The sequence below is a fragment of the Oncorhynchus masou genome, chromosome 6 (assembly GCF_036934945.1).
Source record: "Oncorhynchus masou masou isolate Uvic2021 chromosome 6, UVic_Omas_1.1, whole genome shotgun sequence".
NCBI lineage: Eukaryota > Metazoa > Chordata > Actinopteri > Salmoniformes > Salmonidae > Oncorhynchus > Oncorhynchus masou.
The window spans coordinates 75,803,706-75,824,727 of NC_088217.1; the positions used below are offsets into that span (position 1 = coordinate 75,803,706).

Here is a 21,022-nt window from a genome sequence, read left to right on the forward strand (position 1 = left end):
ACATAAAGAGAGCCCTAAGACAACAACAGCATGGCAGCAGCACATGACAACACGGCATGGTAGCAACACAACATGGCAGCAGCACGACGTGGTAGCAACACAAAACAGGGTACAAACATTATTGGGCACAGACAACAGCACAAAGGGCAAGAAGGTAGAGACAACAATACATCACACAAAGCAGCCACAACTATCAGTAAGAGTGTCCATGATTGAGTCATTGAATGAAGAGATTGAGATAACACGGGTACATGTGTTTATCTGTGCCTGCGCCTATCTTTGTGTTGCTTACACCTCTTTCTCTTGGCTCTCTCTTTCCCTCTCAGGAGGACTTCCTGGATTTGACGGTGTGTGTACGTGGTGTGTGTGGCCTGGAAGGGGCGCTCTGGGACATGTTTGTGGAAGAGGAGATGTTTGAAGGCAGTAACCTCTACCGCTGTGGCCAGTGTGACCAACTAGTCACTGCTGCTAAGGTTAGTAGGAGTATTGGCATGGATTTAAATTGTACTTGTTTATTCTAGAATTGGTACTGATTCCAGGACTCTCTCTCCCTTGCTCCCTCTTTCCCTCCCCCTCCTCCGTTCTCTCTCTCTCCCCCTCTCCCTCTGCAGTCTGCCAAGCTGAGGAAGCTCCCTCCCTTCCTGACAGTGTCTCTGTTGAGGTTTAACTTTGACTTTGCCAGGTGCGAGCGTTACAAGGAGACTGGTCGCTACACCTTCCCTCTCAACATCAACCTCAGGCCCTTCTGTGAACAGGTACTGGACAACCACACACATTGATCTGCATTTCTTCACTGCCACTTACTCTTGTTTTAACTAAGTCATGTAGAGTACATATAATGTCAAACCATTTAAGAACATGTTATGTCGCATTATAATGACTATGCTATGTCACCCTCTCTCCCAGACTGAAGACGAGGACTCGGAGTACTCCTATGAACTCTTCTCTGTCATCATCCATAAGGGAGGCTGTTATGGCGGCCATTACCACGTCTACATCAAAGACATGGACCACCTCGGCTTGTGGGAACCGCCGGTGAGAGAGCGCGGGAGGGAGGTGGAGAGAACAACAATTGCATATCAGACAATCGAGGCTTAGAGTATGTCACTAAATATGCCAATAGCGAATTGTGTGTTTGTGTGTGTCTTTGTATTTTCGCGCATGCGTTTGTATCAGGAGGAGGATTCCAAACCCAAGGTTCAGAAGAAGAAGGAAGTGAGAGCGTATACTGAGCCGGAGAAAGACGACCCTCTATCTGTACTCTCCTCCATAATAGCCCAGGTAACGCAAAGCATGCTGGTTCAACCCAATGGAACGAGAGCACCACGGGCCACATCATCAGTAGGTCCAGTGACTGTATCTGATCTTAATGTGGTGTTGTTCCCCTCCTGGCCTTTAGGAGGAGAGCAGGAGCGTGCTGCTGGACCAGCTGGGTCAGAGACTGATGGACAAGATCGGTTCTTCCTGGAGCAAGAAGTACAGGAAACTCCACGGCCCCATAGGCAAGGTAGGACATGACTGATGGGTGTCCTCCAAGAGCTCCACAATGCCACATAAACACTTCACTTTCCTTATCTCCTCTACATCGTTCTACATGTTATCCTTCCACTCATCCCCCTCTCCCTCTCGCCTCCTCTCTCCCTCTGCAGTTCCTCCAGAACCACAGTGATGTGTTTGTGTTGGTCAATAATGGCACTTGGGTGGCACTGAAAGCCAACCCCCCTAGCCCGGTGACCCAGCCCTCCAGCCCAGCCCACCCAACCCCTGGCTCTAGCTCTACCCCAGACCCAGTCCACAACAACACAGCCAACCACCTACCAGAACCAGGACTGGAGACAGAACCGGAGACGGCACCAGAACCACAGGTACACTAGTTAGACCTCTCATGGTTCTGCTTTAATGATGGTGTGTCTGCTATGTTGATGCTGCAATTGGTTATGTTTAAATCTTTTTTCTCTCTCTCTCTCTGACTCTCCATTCATCCATGCATCTTTCTTCCTCTCTCCATCTCTCCACAGGGCAGCCACTGGTTTGATCTGAATGACTCCACAGTGACGTCGATCCATGAGAGAGACATAGAGAAAATGTACCAGGGAAAGGAGAGTGCCTACATGCTGTTCTATAGGAAGACACTGCTACGCAGGCCTTCTGGAGGTACGTGGGTGTTCGTGTGTGTGTTTGTGTGTGTGGGAGAGAGGCGTAAGAAGGAAAGGGAGGGAGAAAGTGAGTGAGTGAGCGCAAGGAAAGGAGAGCCACATCCAAACTTGATGCGAGTGGGAGAGGAAGAGAGATGGTGAAGGAGAGACATGAAAACATACACAGTCTTTCAAATTAGATTTTCCCCCTGGCAGCCCTGAGGAATCCTGGGTATCAGGTTCCCCCTCACCTATTAGAGATGGCTGAAGAGGAGAACAGAAGACTACAACAGAGGCGGTACTCACGTGTACACACACACACACACACACATAAACGAAGACTGTATTTTGCAATGTTTTGCGACTATCTGTGTGTGTGTGTGTGTGTGTGTGTGTGTGTGTGTACTCTGCTATAGGGAGGAGTTTGAGGCCAGCAATAATAGTGTTGAGCTGCGTCTCCACCTAGCGCCACACTATAGGTTGGAGAACGGAGCTCTTAAGCCAATCAGCATAGAGCAGAAAGAGGCCACCAACCTCACCTTCGACCGCTGCAGGACTGTAGGAGACCTGCGAATGATCATCTACCAGGTGACGTCATCCCTCCGACTCATTAACGCACTTCCTTAATGCCGCCATGGCACTGAGCAAAAAGCTCAAACCTGTGTGTGTGTGTGTTCAGAAGCAGGATCTCTGGGAGGGGGATATGGCTCTGACTGTGGCCAGAAGTCTGCCAGCCGGCCTTCACCTCTACAACACTCTCACAGGTGAGACATACACACACTTAAACACGCACACATTTGCAGCATGTCCATTCTGTGAGAGTTGATTCTGAACTTTAGTACGTGTGTGTTTCAGATGACGAGGTGTCTCTTTACAGTGCAGGCATCTTATCCGGCACTGATCTGTTTGTGTGGAACGGCAGAGAGGTGAGGAGACACACTCTAATCAACACAATCCACCGTTGTACATACTGCTACTGGACCTCCTAGAACCAAAACAGCTGTCGGGTCATATCATATCCCCTTTATTTCCTCAGGTTTGTGGGGCGACTGTCCAAACAGGAGCCGAGTGGGAACCAGTGTTGCTGACCGTGGTTCGCCCCTCTCTGGGAGAAGAAGAGGAGGGGGAGGGAGGAGGAGTGGGAGAGGAAGGAGGCTCGGGGCTGACGAAGCAGTCGAGGGGTTTCGCTGGGAGGGTGACTCTAGGAGAGGTGAGGGAGGCATTAGGGGAGCCACAGGAGAGCCTCCTGTGTCAGGAGAAGAGGGGAGGGGAGGGAGGGGGGGCCAGCGGGTGGAGGGTATTCCCTCCTGGAGACATGCAGAGGACCCTGAAGGAGCTGGCCTTGAAGGATGGAGACGCACTGCTGGTGCTGGAGCCACAGACACAGGACAGCAGGTGGGCAGCGTGGTGTGTGTGCGTGGCATTGTGTCAGTCTGTGTAAGTGACTGACAGATATGAGGTGTGGTTGGTGTGTTTGTTATGGCTGTGTGTGTAATGTCTCTCTCTCCCAGTGTGTTCAGTGTGAGTGGTGATATGGTAACCGTGACAACACCATCAGACTGTCGCTGGCTTCTGGTGGAATACCGACCAGAGAGAAGAAGAAGAGGAGGGGGGGAGGAAGAGGAGGAGAGGATGAGGGCAAAGGTCCCTGCCTCTGGAAACATGGTGAGCTTGCAAGTGTGTGGGTGCGTGTGGCGGTGGTATGTGTGTTTAGTATGTTAATGTGTGTGTTTAGTATGTTAATGTGTGTGTGTTCTTTTCTAGCTCCTATGTGAGGTGAAACAGAGGGCCATAGTGGAGCTGCAGCTACAGGAGCATCTAGCAGGTCAAATACTGTTACTGTTACCACTCCTACTAGCAGCAGCTATAGGTCAGATACTGATACCACTCCTAATAGCAGCAGCTATCGGTCAGATACTGTTACCACTCCTACTAGCAGCAGCTATAGGTCAGATACTGTTACCACTCCTAATAGCAGCAGCCATAGGTCAGATACTGTTACTGTTACCACTCCTAATAGCAGCAGCTATAGGTCACATACTGATACCACTCCTACTAACAGCAGCTATAGGTCAGATACTGATACCACTCCTACTAGCAGCAGCTTTAGGTCAGATACTGTTACCACTCCTACTAGCAGCAGCTATAGGTCAGATACTGTTACCACTCCTAATAGCAGCAGCTATCGGTCAGATACTGTTACCACTCCTAATAGCAGCAGCTATAGGTCAGATACTGTTACCACTCCTACTAGCAGCAGCTGTAGGTCAGATACTGATACCACTCCTACTAGCAGCAGCTATAGGTCAGATACTGATACCACTCCTACTAGCAGCAGCTATAGATCAGATACTGTAACCACTCCTAATAGCAGCAGCTATAGGTCAGATACTGTTACCACTCCTAATAGCAGCAGCTATAGGTCAGATACTGATACCACTCCTAATAGCAGCAGCTATAGGTCAGATACTGTTACCACTCCTAATAGCAGCAGCTATAGGTCAGATACTGTTACCACTCCTAATAGCAGCAGCTATAGGTCAGATACTGTTACTGTTACCACTCCTACTAGCAGCAGCTATAGGTCAGATACTGTTATTGTTACCACTCCCTACCATTACCATTACTGGTTCACCAACTTCTTCTCTGATAGAGTTCAGTGTGTCAAATCGGAGGGCCTGTTGTCCGGGTCTCTGGCAGTCTCTATGGGGGTACCACAGGGTTCAATTCTTGGGCCGACTCTCTTCTCTTTATACATCAATGATATTGCTCTTGCTGCTGGTGAGTCTCTGATCCACCTCTACGTAGACGACACCATTCTGTATACTTCTTGCCCTTCTTTGGACACTGTTAACAACCCTCCAGACGAGCTTCAATGCCATACAACTCTCCTTCCGTGGCCTCCAACTGCTCTTAAATGCAAGTAAAACTAAAAGCATGCTCTTCAACCGATCGCTACCAGCACTTGCCCGCCCGTCCAGTATCACTACTCTGGACGGTTCTGACTTAGAATATGTGGACAACTACAAATACCTAGGTGTCTGGTTAGACTGTAAACTCTCCTTCCAGACTCACATCAAACATCTCAAATCCAAAGTTAAATCTAGAATTGGCTTCCTATTTCGCAACAAAGCATCCTTCACTCATGCTGCCAAACATACCCTCGTAAAACTGACCATCCTACCGATCCTCAACTTTGGTGATGTCATCTATAAAATAGCCTCCAACACTCTACTCAACAGATTTGATGCAGTCTATCACAGTGCCATACATTTTGTCACCAAAGCCCCATATACTACCCACCACTGCGACCTGTACGCTCTCGTTGCCTGGCCCTCGCTTCATACTCGTTGCCAAACCCACTGGCTCCAGGTCATCTACAAGACCCTGCTAGGTAAAGTTCCCCCTTATCTCAGCTCGCTGGTCACCATAGCAGCACCCACCTGTAGCACGTGCTCCAGTAGGTATATCTCTGGTCACCCCCAAAACCAATTCCTCTAATTCCTCCTCTCCTTCCAGTTCTCTGCTGCCAATGACTGGAACGAACTACAAAAATCTCTGAAACTGGAAACACTTATCTCCCTCACTAGCTTTAAGCACCAGCTGTCAGTGCAGTTTACAGATTACTGCACCTGTACTTAGCCCAAACAACTACCTCTCCCCCTACTGTATTTATTTATTTTGCTCCTTTGTACCCCATTATTTCTATTTCTACTTTGCACATTCTTCCACTGCAAACCAACCATTCCAGTGTTTTACTTGCTATATTGTATTTACTTCGCCACCATGGCCTTTTTTGCCTTTACCGCCCTTATCTCCCCTCATTTGCTCATATTGTATATAGACTTATTTTTCTACTGTATTATTGACTGTATGTTTGTTTTACTCCATGTGCAACTCTGTGTTGTATGTGTCGAACTGCTTTGCTTTATCTTGGCCAGGTCGCAATTGAAAATGAGAACTTGTTCTCAACTTGCCTATCTGGTTAAATAAAGGTGAAATAAAGAATACTGTTACTATTACCACTCCTAATAGCATCAGCTATAGTTAAGGTACTATTACCACTCCTAATATCATCAGCTATAGTTAAGGTACTGTTACCACTCCTAATATCATCAGCTATAGTTAAGGTACTGTTACCACTCCTAATAGCATCAGCTATAGTTAAGGTACTATTACCACTCCTAATATCATCAGCTATAGTTAAGGTACTGTTACCACTCCTAATATCATCAGCTATAGTTAAGGTACTGTTGCCACTCCTAATATCATCAGCTATAGTTAAGGTACTGTTACCACTCCTAATATCATCAGCTATAGTTAAGGTACTGTTACCACTCCTAATATCATCAGCTATAGTTAAGGTACTGTTACCACTCCTAATAGCATCAGCTATAGTTAAGGTACTGTTACCACTCCTAATATCATCAGCTATAGTTAAGGTACTGTTACCACTCCTAATATCATCAGCTATAGTTAAGGTACTGTTACCACTCCTAATAGCATCAGCTATAGTTAAGGTACTGTTACCACTCCTAATAGCATCAGCTATAGTTAAGGTACTGTTACCACTCCTAATATCATCAGCTATAGTTAAGGTACTGTTACCACTCCTAATATCATCAGCTATAGTTAAGGTACTGTTACCACTCCTAATATCATCAGCTATAGTTAAGGTACTGTTACTGTTACCACTCCTAATAGCATCAGCTATAGTTAAGGTACTGTTACCACTCCTAATATCATCAGCTATAGTTAAGGTACTGTTACCACTCCTAATATCATCAGCTATAGTTAAGGTACTGTTACCACTCCTAATATCATCAGCTATAGTTAAGGTACTGTTACTATTACCACTCCTAATATCATCAGCTATAGTTAAGGTACTGTTACTATTACCACTCCTAATAGCATCAGCTATAGTTAAGGTACTGTTACCACTCCTAATATCATCAGCTATAGTTAAGGTACTGTTACCACTCCTAATATCATCAGCTATAGTTAAGGTACTGTTACCACTCCTAATAGCATCAGCTATAGTTAAGGTACTGTTACCACTCCTAATATCATCAGCTATAGTTAAGGTACTGTTACTATTACCACTCCTAATAGCATCAGCTATAGTTAAGGTACTGTTACCACTCCTAATATCATCAGCTATAGTTAAGGTACTGTTACCACTCCTAATATCATCAGCTATAGTTAAGGTACTGTTACCACTCCTAATATCATCAGCTATAGTTAAGGTACTGTTACTATTACCACTCCTAATATCATCAGCTATAGTTAAGGTACTGTTACTATTACCACTCCTAATAGCATCAGCTATAGTTAAGGTACTGTTACCACTCCTAATATCATCAGCTATAGTTAAGGTACTGTTACCACTCCTAATATCATCAGCTATAGTTAAGGTACTGTTACCACTCCTAATAGCATCAGCTATAGTTAAGGTACTGTTACCACTCCTAATATCATCAGCTATAGTTAAGGTACTGTTACTATTACCACTCCTAATAGCATCAGCTATAGTTAAGGTACTGTTACCACTCCTAATATCATCAGCTATAGTTAAGGTACTGTTACTATTACCACTCCTAATAGCATCAGCTATAGTTAAGGTACTGTTACCACTCCTAATATCATCAGCTATAGTTAAGGTACTGTTACCACTCCTAATAGCATCAGCTATAGTTAAGGTACTGTTACCACTCCTAATATCATCAGCTATAGTTAAGGTACTGTTACTATTACCACTCCTAATAGCATCAGCTATAGTTAAGGTACTGTTACCACTCCTAATATCATCAGCTATAGTTAAGGTACTGTTACCACTCCTAATAGCATCAGCTATAGTTAAGGTACTGTTACCACTCCTAATATCATCAGCTATAGTTAAGGTACTGTTACCACTCCTAATATCATCAGCTATAGTTAAGGTACTGTTACCACTCCTAATAGCATCAGCTATAGTTAAGGTACTGTTACCACTCCTAATAGCAGCAGCTATAGTTAATGTACTGTTACTGTTACCACTCCTAATATCATCAGCTATAGTTAAGGTACTGTTACCACTCCTAATAGCAGCAGCTATAGTTAAGGTACTGTTACCACTCCTAATATCATCAGCTATAGTTAAGGTACTGTTACCACTCCTAATAGCATCAGCTATAGTTAAGGTACTGTTACCACTCCTAATATCATCAGCTATAGTTAAGGTACTGTTACCACTCCTAATAGCATCAGCTATAGTTAAGGTACTGTTACCACTCCTAATATCATCAGCTATAGTTAAGGTACTGTTACTATTACCACTCCTAATAGCATCAGCTATAGTTAAGGTACTGTTACTATTACCACTCCTAATAGCATCAGCTATAGTTAAGGTACTGTTACCACTCCTAATATCATCAGCTATAGTTAAGGTACTGTTACCACTCCTAATATCATCAGCTATAGTTAAGGTACTGTTACCACTCCTAATAGCATCAGCTATAGTTAAGGTACTGTTACCACTCCTAATATCATCAGCTATAGTTAAGGTACTGTTACTATTACCACTCCTAATAGCATCAGCTATAGTTAAGGTACTGTTACCACTCCTAATATCATCAGCTATAGTTAAGGTACTGTTACTATTACCACTCCTAATAGCATCAGCTATAGTTAAGGTACTGTTACCACTCCTAATATCATCAGCTATAGTTAAGGTACTGTTACTATTACCACTCCTAATAGCATCAGCTATAGTTAAGGTACTGTTACCACTCCTAATATCATCAGCTATAGTTAAGGTACTGTTACCACTCCTAATAGCATCAGCTATAGTTAAGGTACTGTTACCACTCCTAATAGCAGCAGCTATAGTTAATGTACTGTTACTGTTACCACTCCTAATATCATCAGCTATAGTTAAGGTACTGTTACCACTCCTAATAGCAGCAGCTATAGTTAAGGTACTGTTACCACTCCTAATATCATCAGCTATAGTTAAGGTACTGTTACCACTCCTAATAGCATCAGCTATAGTTAAGGTACTGTTACCACTCCTAATATCATCAGCTATAGTTGAGGTACTGTTACCACTCCTAATAGCATCAGCTATAGTTAAGGTACTGTTACCACTCCTAATATCATCAGCTATAGTTAAGGTACTGTTACCACTCCTAATATCATCAGCTATAGTTAAGGTACTGTTACTATTACCACTCCTAATAGCATCAGCTATAGTTAAGGTACTGTTACTATTACCACTCCTAATAGCATCAGCTATAGTTAAGGTACTGTTACCACTCCTAATATCATCAGCTATAGTTAAGGTACTGTTACCACTCCTAATATCATCAGCTATAGTTAAGGTACTGTTACCACTCCTAATAGCATCAGCTATAGTTAAGGTACTGTTACCACTCCTAATATCATCAGCTATAGTTAAGGTACTGTTACTATTACCACTCCTAATAGCATCAGCTATAGTTAAGGTACTGTTACCACTCCTAATATCATCAGCTATAGTTAAGGTACTGTTACTATTACCACTCCTAATAGCATCAGCTATAGTTAAGGTACTGTTACCACTCCTAATATCATCAGCTATAGTTAAGGTACTGTTACTATTACCACTCCTAATAGCATCAGCTATAGTTAAGGTACTGTTACCACTCCTAATATCATCAGCTATAGTTAAGGTACTGTTACCACTCCTAATAGCATCAGCTATAGTTAAGGTACTGTTACCACTCCTAATAGCAGCAGCTATAGTTAATAGTTAATAGCATCAGCTATAGTTAAGGTACTGTTACCACTCCTAATAGCATCAGCTATAGTTAAGGTACTGTTACCACTCCTAATATCATCAGCTATAGTTAAGGTACTGTTACCACTCCTAATAGCATCAGCTATAGTTAAGGTACTGTTACCACTCCTAATATCATCAGCTATAGTTAAGGTACTGTTACCACTCCTAATATCATCAGCTATAGTTAAGGTACTGTTACCACTCCTAATATCATCAGCTATAGTTAAGGTACTGTTACCACTCCTAATAGCATCAGCTATAGTTAAGGTACTGTTACCACTCCTAATAGCAGCAGCTATAGTTAATGTACTGTTACTGTTACCACTCCTAATATCATCAGCTATAGTTAAGGTACTGTTACCACTCCTAATAGCAGCAGCTATAGTTAAGGTACTGTTACCACTCCTAATATCATCAGCTATAGTTAAGGTACTGTTACCACTCCTAATAGCATCAGCTATAGTTAAGGTACTGTTACCACTCCTAATATCATCAGCTATAGTTAAGGTACTGTTACCACTCCTAATATCATCAGCTATAGTTAAGGTACTGTTACCACTCCTAATAGCATCAGCTATAGTTAAGGTACTGTTACCACTCCTAATAGCAGCAGCTATAGTTAATGTACTGTTACTGTTACCACTCCTAATATCATCAGCTATAGTTAAGGTACTGTTACCACTCCTAATAGCAGCAGCTATAGTTAAGGTACTGTTACCACTCCTAATATCATCAGCTATAGTTAAGGTACTGTTACCACTCCTAATAGCATCAGCTATAGTTAAGGTACTGTTACCACTCCTAATATCATCAGCTATAGTTAAGGTACTGTTACCACTCTAATAGCATCAGCTATAGTTAAGGTACTGTTACCACTCCTAATATCATCAGCTATAGTTAAGGTACTGTTACCACTCCTAATATCATCAGCTATAGTTAAGGTACTGTTACTATTACCACTCCTAATAGCATCAGCTATAGTTAAGGTACTGTTACTATTACCACTCCTAATAGCATCAGCTATAGTTAAGGTACTGTTACCACTCCTAATATCATCAGCTATAGTTAAGGTACTGTTACCACTCCTAATATCATCAGCTATAGTTAAGGTACTGTTACCACTCCTAATAGCATCAGCTATAGTTAAGGTACTGTTACCACTCCTAATATCATCAGCTATAGTTAAGGTACTGTTACTATTTCCACTCCTAATAGCATCAGCTATAGTTAAGGTACTGTTACCACTCCTAATATCATCAGCTATAGTTAAGGTACTGTTACTATTACCACTCCTAATAGCATCAGCTATAGTTAAGGTACTGTTACCACTCCTAATATCATCAGCTATAGTTAAGGTACTGTTACTATTACCACTCCTAATAGCATCAGCTATAGTTAAGGTACTGTTACCACTCCTAATATCATCAGCTATAGTTAAGGTACTGTTACTATTACCACTCCTAATAGCATCAGCTATAGTTAAGGTACTGTTACCACTCCTAATATCATCAGCTATAGTTAAGGTACTGTTACTATTACCACTCCTAATAGCATCAGCTATAGTTAAGGTACTGTTACCACTCCTAATATCATCAGCTATAGTTAAGGTACTGTTACCACTCCTAATAGCATCAGCTATAGTTAAGGTACTGTTACCACTCCTAATATCATCAGCTATAGTTAAGGTACTGTTACTATTACCACTCCTAATAGCATCAGCTATAGTTAAGGTACTGTTACCACTCCTAATATCATCAGCTATAGTTAAGGTACTGTTACCACTCCTAATAGCATCAGCTATAGTTAAGGTACTGTTACCACTCCTAATATCATCAGCTATAGTTAAGGTACTGTTACCACTCCTAATATCATCAGCTATAGTTAAGGTACTGTTACCACTCCTAATATCATCAGCTATAGTTAAGGTACTGTTACCACTCCTAATAGCAGCAGCTATAGTTAATGTACTGTTACTGTTACCACTCCTAATATCATCAGCTATAGTTAAGGTACTGTTACCACTCCTAATAGCAGCAGCTATAGTTAAGGTACTGTTACCACTCCTAATATCATCAGCTATAGTTAAGGTACTGTTACCACTCCTAATAGCATCAGCTATAGTTAAGGTACTGTTACCACTCCTAATATCATCAGCTATAGTTAAGGTACTGTTACCACTCCTAATAGCATCAGCTATAGTTAAGGTACTGTTACCACTCCTAATATCATCAGCTATAGTTAAGGTACTGTTACTATTACCACTCCTAATAGCATCAGCTATAGTTAAGGTACTGTTACTATTACCACTCCTAATAGCATCAGCTATAGTTAAGGTACTGTTACCACTCCTAATATCATCAGCTATAGTTAAGGTACTGTTACCACTCCTAATAGCATCAGCTATAGTTAAGGTACTGTTACCACTCCTAATATCATCAGCTATAGTTAAGGTACTGTTACTATTACCACTCCTAATAGCATCAGCTATAGTTAAGGTACTGTTACCACTCCTAATATCATCAGCTATAGTTAAGGTACTGTTACTATTACCACTCCTAATAGCATCAGCTATAGTTAAGGTACTGTTACCACTCCTAATATCATCAGCTATAGTTAAGGTACTGTTACTATTACCACTCCTAATAGCATCAGCTATAGTTAAGGTACTGTTACCACTCCTAATATCATCAGCTATAGTTAAGGTACTGTTACCACTCCTAATAGCATCAGCTATAGTTAAGGTACTGTTACCACTCCTAATAGCAGCAGCTATAGTTAATGTACTGTTACTGTTACCACTCCTAATATCATCAGCTATAGTTAAGGTACTGTTACCACTCCTAATAGCAGCAGCTATAGTTAAGGTACTGTTACCACTCCTAATATCATCAGCTATAGTTAAGGTACTGTTACCACTCCTAATAGCATCAGCTATAGTTAAGGTACTGTTACCACTCCTAATATCATCAGCTATAGTTGAGGTACTGTTACCACTCCTAATAGCATCAGCTATAGTTAAGGTACTGTTACCACTCCTAATATCATCAGCTATAGTTAAGGTACTGTTACCACTCCTAATATCATCAGCTATAGTTAAGGTACTGTTACTATTACCACTCCTAATAGCATCAGCTATAGTTAAGGTACTGTTACTATTACCACTCCTAATAGCATCAGCTATAGTTAAGGTACTGTTACCACTCCTAATATCATCAGCTATAGTTAAGGTACTGTTACCACTCCTAATATCATCAGCTATAGTTAAGGTACTGTTACCACTCCTAATAGCATCAGCTATAGTTAAGGTACTGTTACCACTCCTAATATCATCAGCTATAGTTAAGGTACTGTTACTATTACCACTCCTAATAGCATCAGCTATAGTTAAGGTACTGTTACCACTCCTAATATCATCAGCTATAGTTAAGGTACTGTTACTATTACCACTCCTAATAGCATCAGCTATAGTTAAGGTACTGTTACCACTCCTAATATCATCAGCTATAGTTAAGGTACTGTTACTATTACCACTCCTAATAGCATCAGCTATAGTTAAGGTACTGTTACCACTCCTAATATCATCAGCTATAGTTAAGGTACTGTTACCACTCCTAATAGCATCAGCTATAGTTAAGGTACTGTTACCACTCCTAATAGCAGCAGCTATAGTTAAGGTACTGTTACCACTCCTAATAGCATCAGCTATAGTTAAGGTACTGTTACCACTCCTAATAGCATCAGCTATAGTTAAGGTACTGTTACCACTCCTAATATCATCAGCTATAGTTAAGGTACTGTTACCACTCCTAATAGCATCAGCTATAGTTAAGGTACTGTTACCACTCCTAATATCATCAGCTATAGTTAAGGTACTGTTACCACTCCTAATATCATCAGCTATAGTTAAGGTACTGTTACCACTCCTAATATCATCAGCTATAGTTAAGGTACTGTTACCACTCCTAATAGCATCAGCTATAGTTAAGGTACTGTTACCACTCCTAATAGCAGCAGCTATAGTTAATGTACTGTTACTGTTACCACTCCTAATATCATCAGCTATAGTTAAGGTACTGTTACCACTCCTAATAGCAGCAGCTATAGTTAAGGTACTGTTACCACTCCTAATATCATCAGCTATAGTTAAGGTACTGTTACCACTCCTAATAGCATCAGCTATAGTTAAGGTACTGTTACCACTCCTAATATCATCAGCTATAGTTAAGGTACTGTTACCACTCCTAATATCATCAGCTATAGTTAAGGTACTGTTACCACTCCTAATAGCATCAGCTATAGTTAAGGTACTGTTACCACTCCTAATAGCAGCAGCTATAGTTAATGTACTGTTACTGTTACCACTCCTAATATCATCAGCTATAGTTAAGGTACTGTTACCACTCCTAATAGCAGCAGCTATAGTTAAGGTACTGTTACCACTCCTAATATCATCAGCTATAGTTAAGGTACTGTTACCACTCCTAATAGCATCAGCTATAGTTAAGGTACTGTTACCACTCCTAATATCATCAGCTATAGTTAAGGTACTGTTACCACTCCTAATAGCATCAGCTATAGTTAAGGTACTGTTACCACTCCTAATATCATCAGCTATAGTTAAGGTACTGTTACCACTCCTAATATCATCAGCTATAGTTAAGGTACTGTTACTATTACCACTCCTAATAGCATCAGCTATAGTTAAGGTACTGTTACTATTACCACTCCTAATAGCATCAGCTATAGTTAAGGTACTGTTACCACTCCTAATATCATCAGCTATAGTTAAGGTACTGTTACCACTCCTAATATCATCAGCTATAGTTAAGGTACTGTTACCACTCCTAATAGCATCAGCTATAGTTAAGGTACTGTTACCACTCCTAATATCATCAGCTATAGTTAAGGTACTGTTACTATTTCCACTCCTAATAGCATCAGCTATAGTTAAGGTACTGTTACCACTCCTAATATCATCAGCTATAGTTAAGGTACTGTTACTATTACCACTCCTAATAGCATCAGCTATAGTTAAGGTACTGTTACCACTCCTAATATCATCAGCTATAGTTAAGGTACTGTTACTATTACCACTCCTAATAGCATCAGCTATAGTTAAGGTACTGTTACCACTCCTAATATCATCAGCTATAGTTAAGGTACTGTTACCACTCCTAATAGCATCAGCTATAGTTAAGGTACTGTTACCACTCCTAATAGCAGCAGCTATAGTTAATGTACTGTTACTGTTACCACTCCTAATATCATCAGCTATAGTTAAGGTACTGTTACCACTCCTAATAGCAGCAGCTATAGTTAAGGTACTGTTACCACTCCTAATATCATCAGCTATAGTTAAGGTACTGTTACCACTCCTAATAGCATCAGCTATAGTTAAGGTACTGTTACCACTCCTAATATCATCAGCTATAGTTAAGGTACTGTTACCACTCCTAATAGCATCAGCTATAGTTAAGGTACTGTTACCACTCCTAATATCATCAGCTATAGTTAAGGTACTGTTACCACTCCTAATATCATCAGCTATAGTTAAGGTACTGTTACTATTACCACTCCTAATAGCATCAGCTATAGTTAAGGTACTGTTACTATTTCCACTCCTAATAGCATCAGCTATAGTTAAGGTACTGTTACCACTCCTAATATCATCAGCTATAGTTAAGGTACTGTTACCACTCCTAATATCATCAGCTATAGTTAAGGTACTGTTACCACTCCTAATATCATCAGCTATAGTTAAGGTACTGTTACCACTCCTAATATCATCAGCTATAGTTAAGGTACTGTTACTATTACCACTCCTAATAGCATCAGCTATAGTTAAGGTACTGTTACTATTACCACTCCTAATAGCATCAGCTATAGTTAAGGTACTGTTACCACTCCTAATATCATCAGCTATAGTTAAGGTACTGTTACCACTCCTAATATCATCAGCTATAGTTAAGGTACTGTTACCACTCCTAATATCATCAGCTATAGTTAAGGTACTGTTACCACTCCTAATAGCATCAGCTATAGTTAAGGTACTGTTACCACTCCTAATAGCATCAGCTATAGTTAAGGTACTATTACCACTCCTAATATCATCAGCTATAGTTAAGGTACTGTTACCACTCCTAATAGCATCAGCTATAGTTAAGGTACTGTTACTGTTACCACTCCTAATAGCATCAGCTATAGTTAAGGTACTGTTACCACTCCTAATAGCATCAGCTATAGTTAAGGTACTGTTACCACTCCTAATAGCATCAGCTATAGTTAAGGTACTGTTACCACTCCTAATATCATCAGCTATAGTTAAGGTACTGTTGCCACTCCTAATATCATCAGCTATAGTTAAGGTACTGTTACCACTCCTAATATCATCAGCTATAGTTAAGGTACTGTTACCACTCCTAATATCATCAGCTATAGTTAAGGTACTGTTGCCACTCCTAATATCATCAGCTATAGTTAAGGTACTGTTACCACTCCTAATAGCATCAGCTATAGTTAAGGTACTGTTACCACTCCTAATATCATCAGCTATAGTTAAGGTACTGTTACCACTCCTAATAGCATCAGCTATAGTTAAGGTACTGTTACCACTCCTAATAGCAGCAGCTATAGTTAAGGTACTGTTACCACTCCTAATAGCATCAGCTATAGTTAAGGTACTGTTACCACTCCTAATAGCATCAGCTATAGTTAAGGTACTGTTACCACTCCTAATAGCATCAGCTATAGTTAAGGTACTGTTACCACTCCTAATATCATCAGCTATAGTTAAGGTACTGTTACCACTCCTAATAGCATCAGCTATAGTTAAGGTACTGTTACCACTCCTAATAGCATCAGCTATAGTTAAGGTACTGTTACCACTCCTAATATCATCAGCTATAGTTAAGGTACTGTTACTGTTACCACTCCTAATAGCATCAGCTATAGTTAAGGTACTGTTACCACTCCTAATATCATCAGCTATAGTTAAGGTACTGTTACCACTCCTAATATCATCAGCTATAGTTAAGGTACTGTTACCACTCCTAATATCATCAGCTATAGTTAAGGTACTGTTACTATTACCACTCCTAATATCATCAGCTATAGTTAAGGTACTGTTACTATTACCACTCCTAATAGCATCAGCTATAGTTAAGGTACTGTTACCACTCCTAATAGCATCAGCTATAGTTAAGGTACTGTTACCACTCCTAATATCATCAGCTATAGTTAAGGTACTGTTACCACTCCTAATATCATCAGCTATAGTTAAGGTACTGTTACCACTCCTAATAGCATCAGCTATAGTTAAGGTACTGTTACCACTCCTAATATCATCAGCTATAGTTAAGGTACTGTTACTATTACCACTCCTAATAGCATCAGCTATAGTTAAGGTACTGTTACCACTCCTAATATCATCAGCTATAGTTAAGGTACTGTTACTATTACCACTCCTAATAGCATCAGCTATAGTTAAGGTACTGTTACCACTCCTAATATCATCAGCTATAGTTAAGGTACTGTTACTATTACCACTCCTAATAGCATCAGCTATAGTTAAGGTACTGTTACCACTCCTAATATCATCAGCTATAGTTAAGGTACTGTTACCACTCCTAATAGCATCAGCTATAGTTAAGGTACTGTTACCACTCCTAATATCATCAGCTATAGTTAAGGTACTGTTACTATTACCACTCCTAATAGCATCAGCTATAGTTAAGGTACTGTTACCACTCCTAATATCATCAGCTATAGTTAAGGTACTGTTACCACTCCTAATAGCATCAGCTATAGTTAAGGTACTGTTACCACTCCTAATATCATCAGCTATAGTTAAGGTACTGTTACCACTCCTAATATCATCAGCTATAGTTAAGGTACTGTTATCACTCCTAATAGCATCAGCTATAGTTAAGGTACTGTTACCACTCCTAATAGCAGCAGCTATAGTTAATGTACTGTTACTGTTACCACTCCTAATATCATCAGCTATAGTTAAGGTACTGTTACCACTCCTAATAGCAGCAGCTATAGTTAAGGTACTGTTACCACTCCTAATATCATCAGCTATAGTTAAGGTACTGTTACCACTCCTAATAGCATCAGCTATAGTTAAGGTACTGTTACCACTCCTAATATCATCAGCTATAGTTAAGGTACTGTTACCACTCCTAATATCATCAGCTATAGTTAAGGTACTGTTACTATTACCACTCCTAATAGCATCAGCTATAGTTAAGGTACTGTTACTATTACCACTCCTAATAGCATCAGCTATAGTTAAGGTACTGTTACTATTACCACTCCTAATAGCATCAGCTATAGTTAAGGTACTGTTACCACTCCTAATATCATCAGCTATAGTTAAGGTACTGTTACTATTACCACTCCTAATAGCATCAGCTATAGTTAAGGTACTGTTACCACTCCTAATATCATCAGCTATAGTTAAGGTACTGTTACTATTACCACTCCTAATAGCATCAGCTATAGTTAAGGTACTGTTACCACTCCTAATATCATCAGCTATAGTTAAGGTACTGTTACCACTCCTAATAGCATCAGCTATAGTTAAGGTACTGTTACCACTCCTAATAGCAGCAGCTATAGTTAATGTACTGTTACTGTTACCACTCCTAATATCATCAGCTATAGTTAAGGTACTGTTACCACTCCTAATAGCAGCAGCTATAGTTAAGGTACTGTTACCACTCCTAATATCATCAGCTATAGTTAAGGTACTGTTACCACTCCTAATAGCATCAGCTATAGTTAAGGTACTGTTACCACTCCTAATATCATCAGCTATAGTTAAGGTACTGTTACCACTCCTAATAGCATCAGCTATAGTTAAGGTACTGTTACCACTCCTAATATCATCAGCTATAGTTAAGGTACTGTTACCACTCCTAATATCATCAGCTATAGTTAAGGTACTGTTACTATTACCACTCCTAATAGCATCAGCTATAGTTAAGGTACTGTTACTATTACCACTCCTAATAGCATCAGCTATAGTTAAGGTACTGTTACCACTCCTAATATCATCAGCTATAGTTAAGGTACTGTTACCACTCCTAATATCATCAGCTATAGTTAAGGTACTGTTACCACTCCTAATAGCATCAGCTATAGTTAAGGTACTGTTACCACTCCTAATAGCATCAGCTATAGTTAAGGTACTGTTACCACTCCTAATATCATCAGCTATAGTTAAGGTACTGTTACTATTACCACTCCTAATAGCATCAGCTATAGTTAAGGTACTGTTACCACTCCTAATATCATCAGCTATAGTTAAGGTACTGTTACTATTACCACTCCTAATAGCATCAGCTATAGTTAAGGTACTGTTACCACTCCTAATATCATCAGCTATAGTTAAGGTACTGTTACTATTACCACTCCTAATAGCATCAGCTATAGTTAAGGTACTGTTACCACTCCTAATATCATCAGCTATAGTTAAGGTACTGTTACCACTCCTAATAGCATCAGCTATAGTTAAGGTACTGTTACCACTCCTAATATCATCAGCTATAGCTAAGGTACTGTTACCACTCCTAATATCATCAGCTATAGTTAAGGTACTGTTACCACTCCTAATATCATCAGCTATAGTTAAGGTACTGTTACCACTCCTAATATCATCAGCTATAGTTAAGGTACTGTTACCACTCCTAATAGCATCAGCTATAGTTAAGGTACTGTTACCACTCCTAATAGCATCAGCTATAGTTAAGGTACTGTTACCACTCCTAATAGCAGCAGCTATAGTTAATGTACTGTTACTGTTACCACTCCTAATATCATCAGCTATAGTTAAGGTACTGTTACCACTCCTAATAGCATCAGCTATAGTTAAGGTACTATTACCACTCCTAATATCATCAGCTATAGTTAAGGTACTGTTACCACTCCTAATAGCAGCAGCTATAGTTAAGGTACTGTTACTATTACCACTCCTAATAGCAGCAGCTATAGTTAAGGTACTGTTACTATTACCACTCCTAATAGCATCAGCTATAGTTAAGGTACTGTTACCACTCCTAATATCATCAGCTATAGTTAAGGTACTGTTACCACTCCTAATAGCATCAGCTATAGTTAAGGTACTGTTACCACTCCTAATATCATCAGCTATAGTTAAGGTACTGTTACTATTACCACTCCTAATAGCATCAGCTATAGTTAAGGTACTATTACCACTCCTAATATCATCAGCTATAGTTAAGGTACTATTACCACTCCTAATATCATCAGCTATAGTTAAGGTACTATTACCACTCCTAATATCATCAGCTATAGTTAAGGTACTGTTACTGTTACCACTCCTAATAGCATCAGCTATAGTTAAGGTACTGTTACCACTCCTAATAGCATCAGCTATAGTTAAGGTACTGTTACCACTCCTAATAGCATCAGCTATAGTTAAGGTACTGTTACCACTCCTAATAGCATCAGCTATAGTTAAGGTACTGTTACCACTCCTAATAGCATCAGCTATAGTTAAGGTACTGTTACCACTCCTAATAGCATCAGCTATAGTTAAGGTACTATTACCACTCCTAATATCATCAGCTATAGTTAAGGTACTATTACCACTCCTAATATCATCAGCTATAGTTAAGGTACTATTACCACTCCTAATATCATCAGCTATAGTTAAGGTACTGTTACTGTTACCACTCCTAATAGCATCAGCTATAGTTAAGGTACTGTTACCACTCCTAATAGCATCAGCTATAGTTAAGGTACTGTTACCACTCCTAATAGCATCAGCTATAGTTAAGGTACTGTTACCACTCCTAATAGCATCAGCTATAGTTAAGGTACTGTTACCACTCCTAATAGCATCAGCTATAGTTAAGGTACTGTTACCACTCCTAATATCATCAGCTATAGTTAAGGTACTGTTGCCACTCCTAATATCATCAGCTATAGTTAAGGTACTGTTACCACTCCTAATATCATCAGCTATAGTTAAGGTACTGTTACCACTCCTAATATCATCAGCTATAGTTAAGGTACTGTTGCCACTCCTAATATCATCAGCTATAGTTAAGGTACTGTTACT

At 40.1% G+C, this 21,022-nt stretch overlaps 1 protein-coding gene across 1 annotated transcript in view; it reads left to right on the forward strand.

Moving 5' to 3' along the window:
- Positions 1-21,022, forward strand: part of LOC135542640 (ubiquitin carboxyl-terminal hydrolase 40-like) — a 40,950-nt gene that overhangs the window by 1,674 nt on the left and 18,254 nt on the right. Inside the window, exons 5-18 of the mRNA XM_064969745.1 lie at positions 327-473; positions 612-755; positions 907-1,035; positions 1,177-1,281; positions 1,400-1,507; positions 1,650-1,865; positions 2,019-2,154; positions 2,352-2,433; positions 2,552-2,723; positions 2,815-2,899; positions 2,991-3,061; positions 3,172-3,530; positions 3,647-3,800; positions 3,900-3,960. Coding sequence (XP_064825817.1) covers positions 327-473; positions 612-755; positions 907-1,035; positions 1,177-1,281; positions 1,400-1,507; positions 1,650-1,865; positions 2,019-2,154; positions 2,352-2,433; positions 2,552-2,723; positions 2,815-2,899; positions 2,991-3,061; positions 3,172-3,530; positions 3,647-3,800; positions 3,900-3,960 — 1,969 coding nt within the window. The remainder of the gene's footprint in view (positions 1-326; positions 474-611; positions 756-906; positions 1,036-1,176; positions 1,282-1,399; positions 1,508-1,649; positions 1,866-2,018; positions 2,155-2,351; positions 2,434-2,551; positions 2,724-2,814; positions 2,900-2,990; positions 3,062-3,171; positions 3,531-3,646; positions 3,801-3,899; positions 3,961-21,022) is intronic.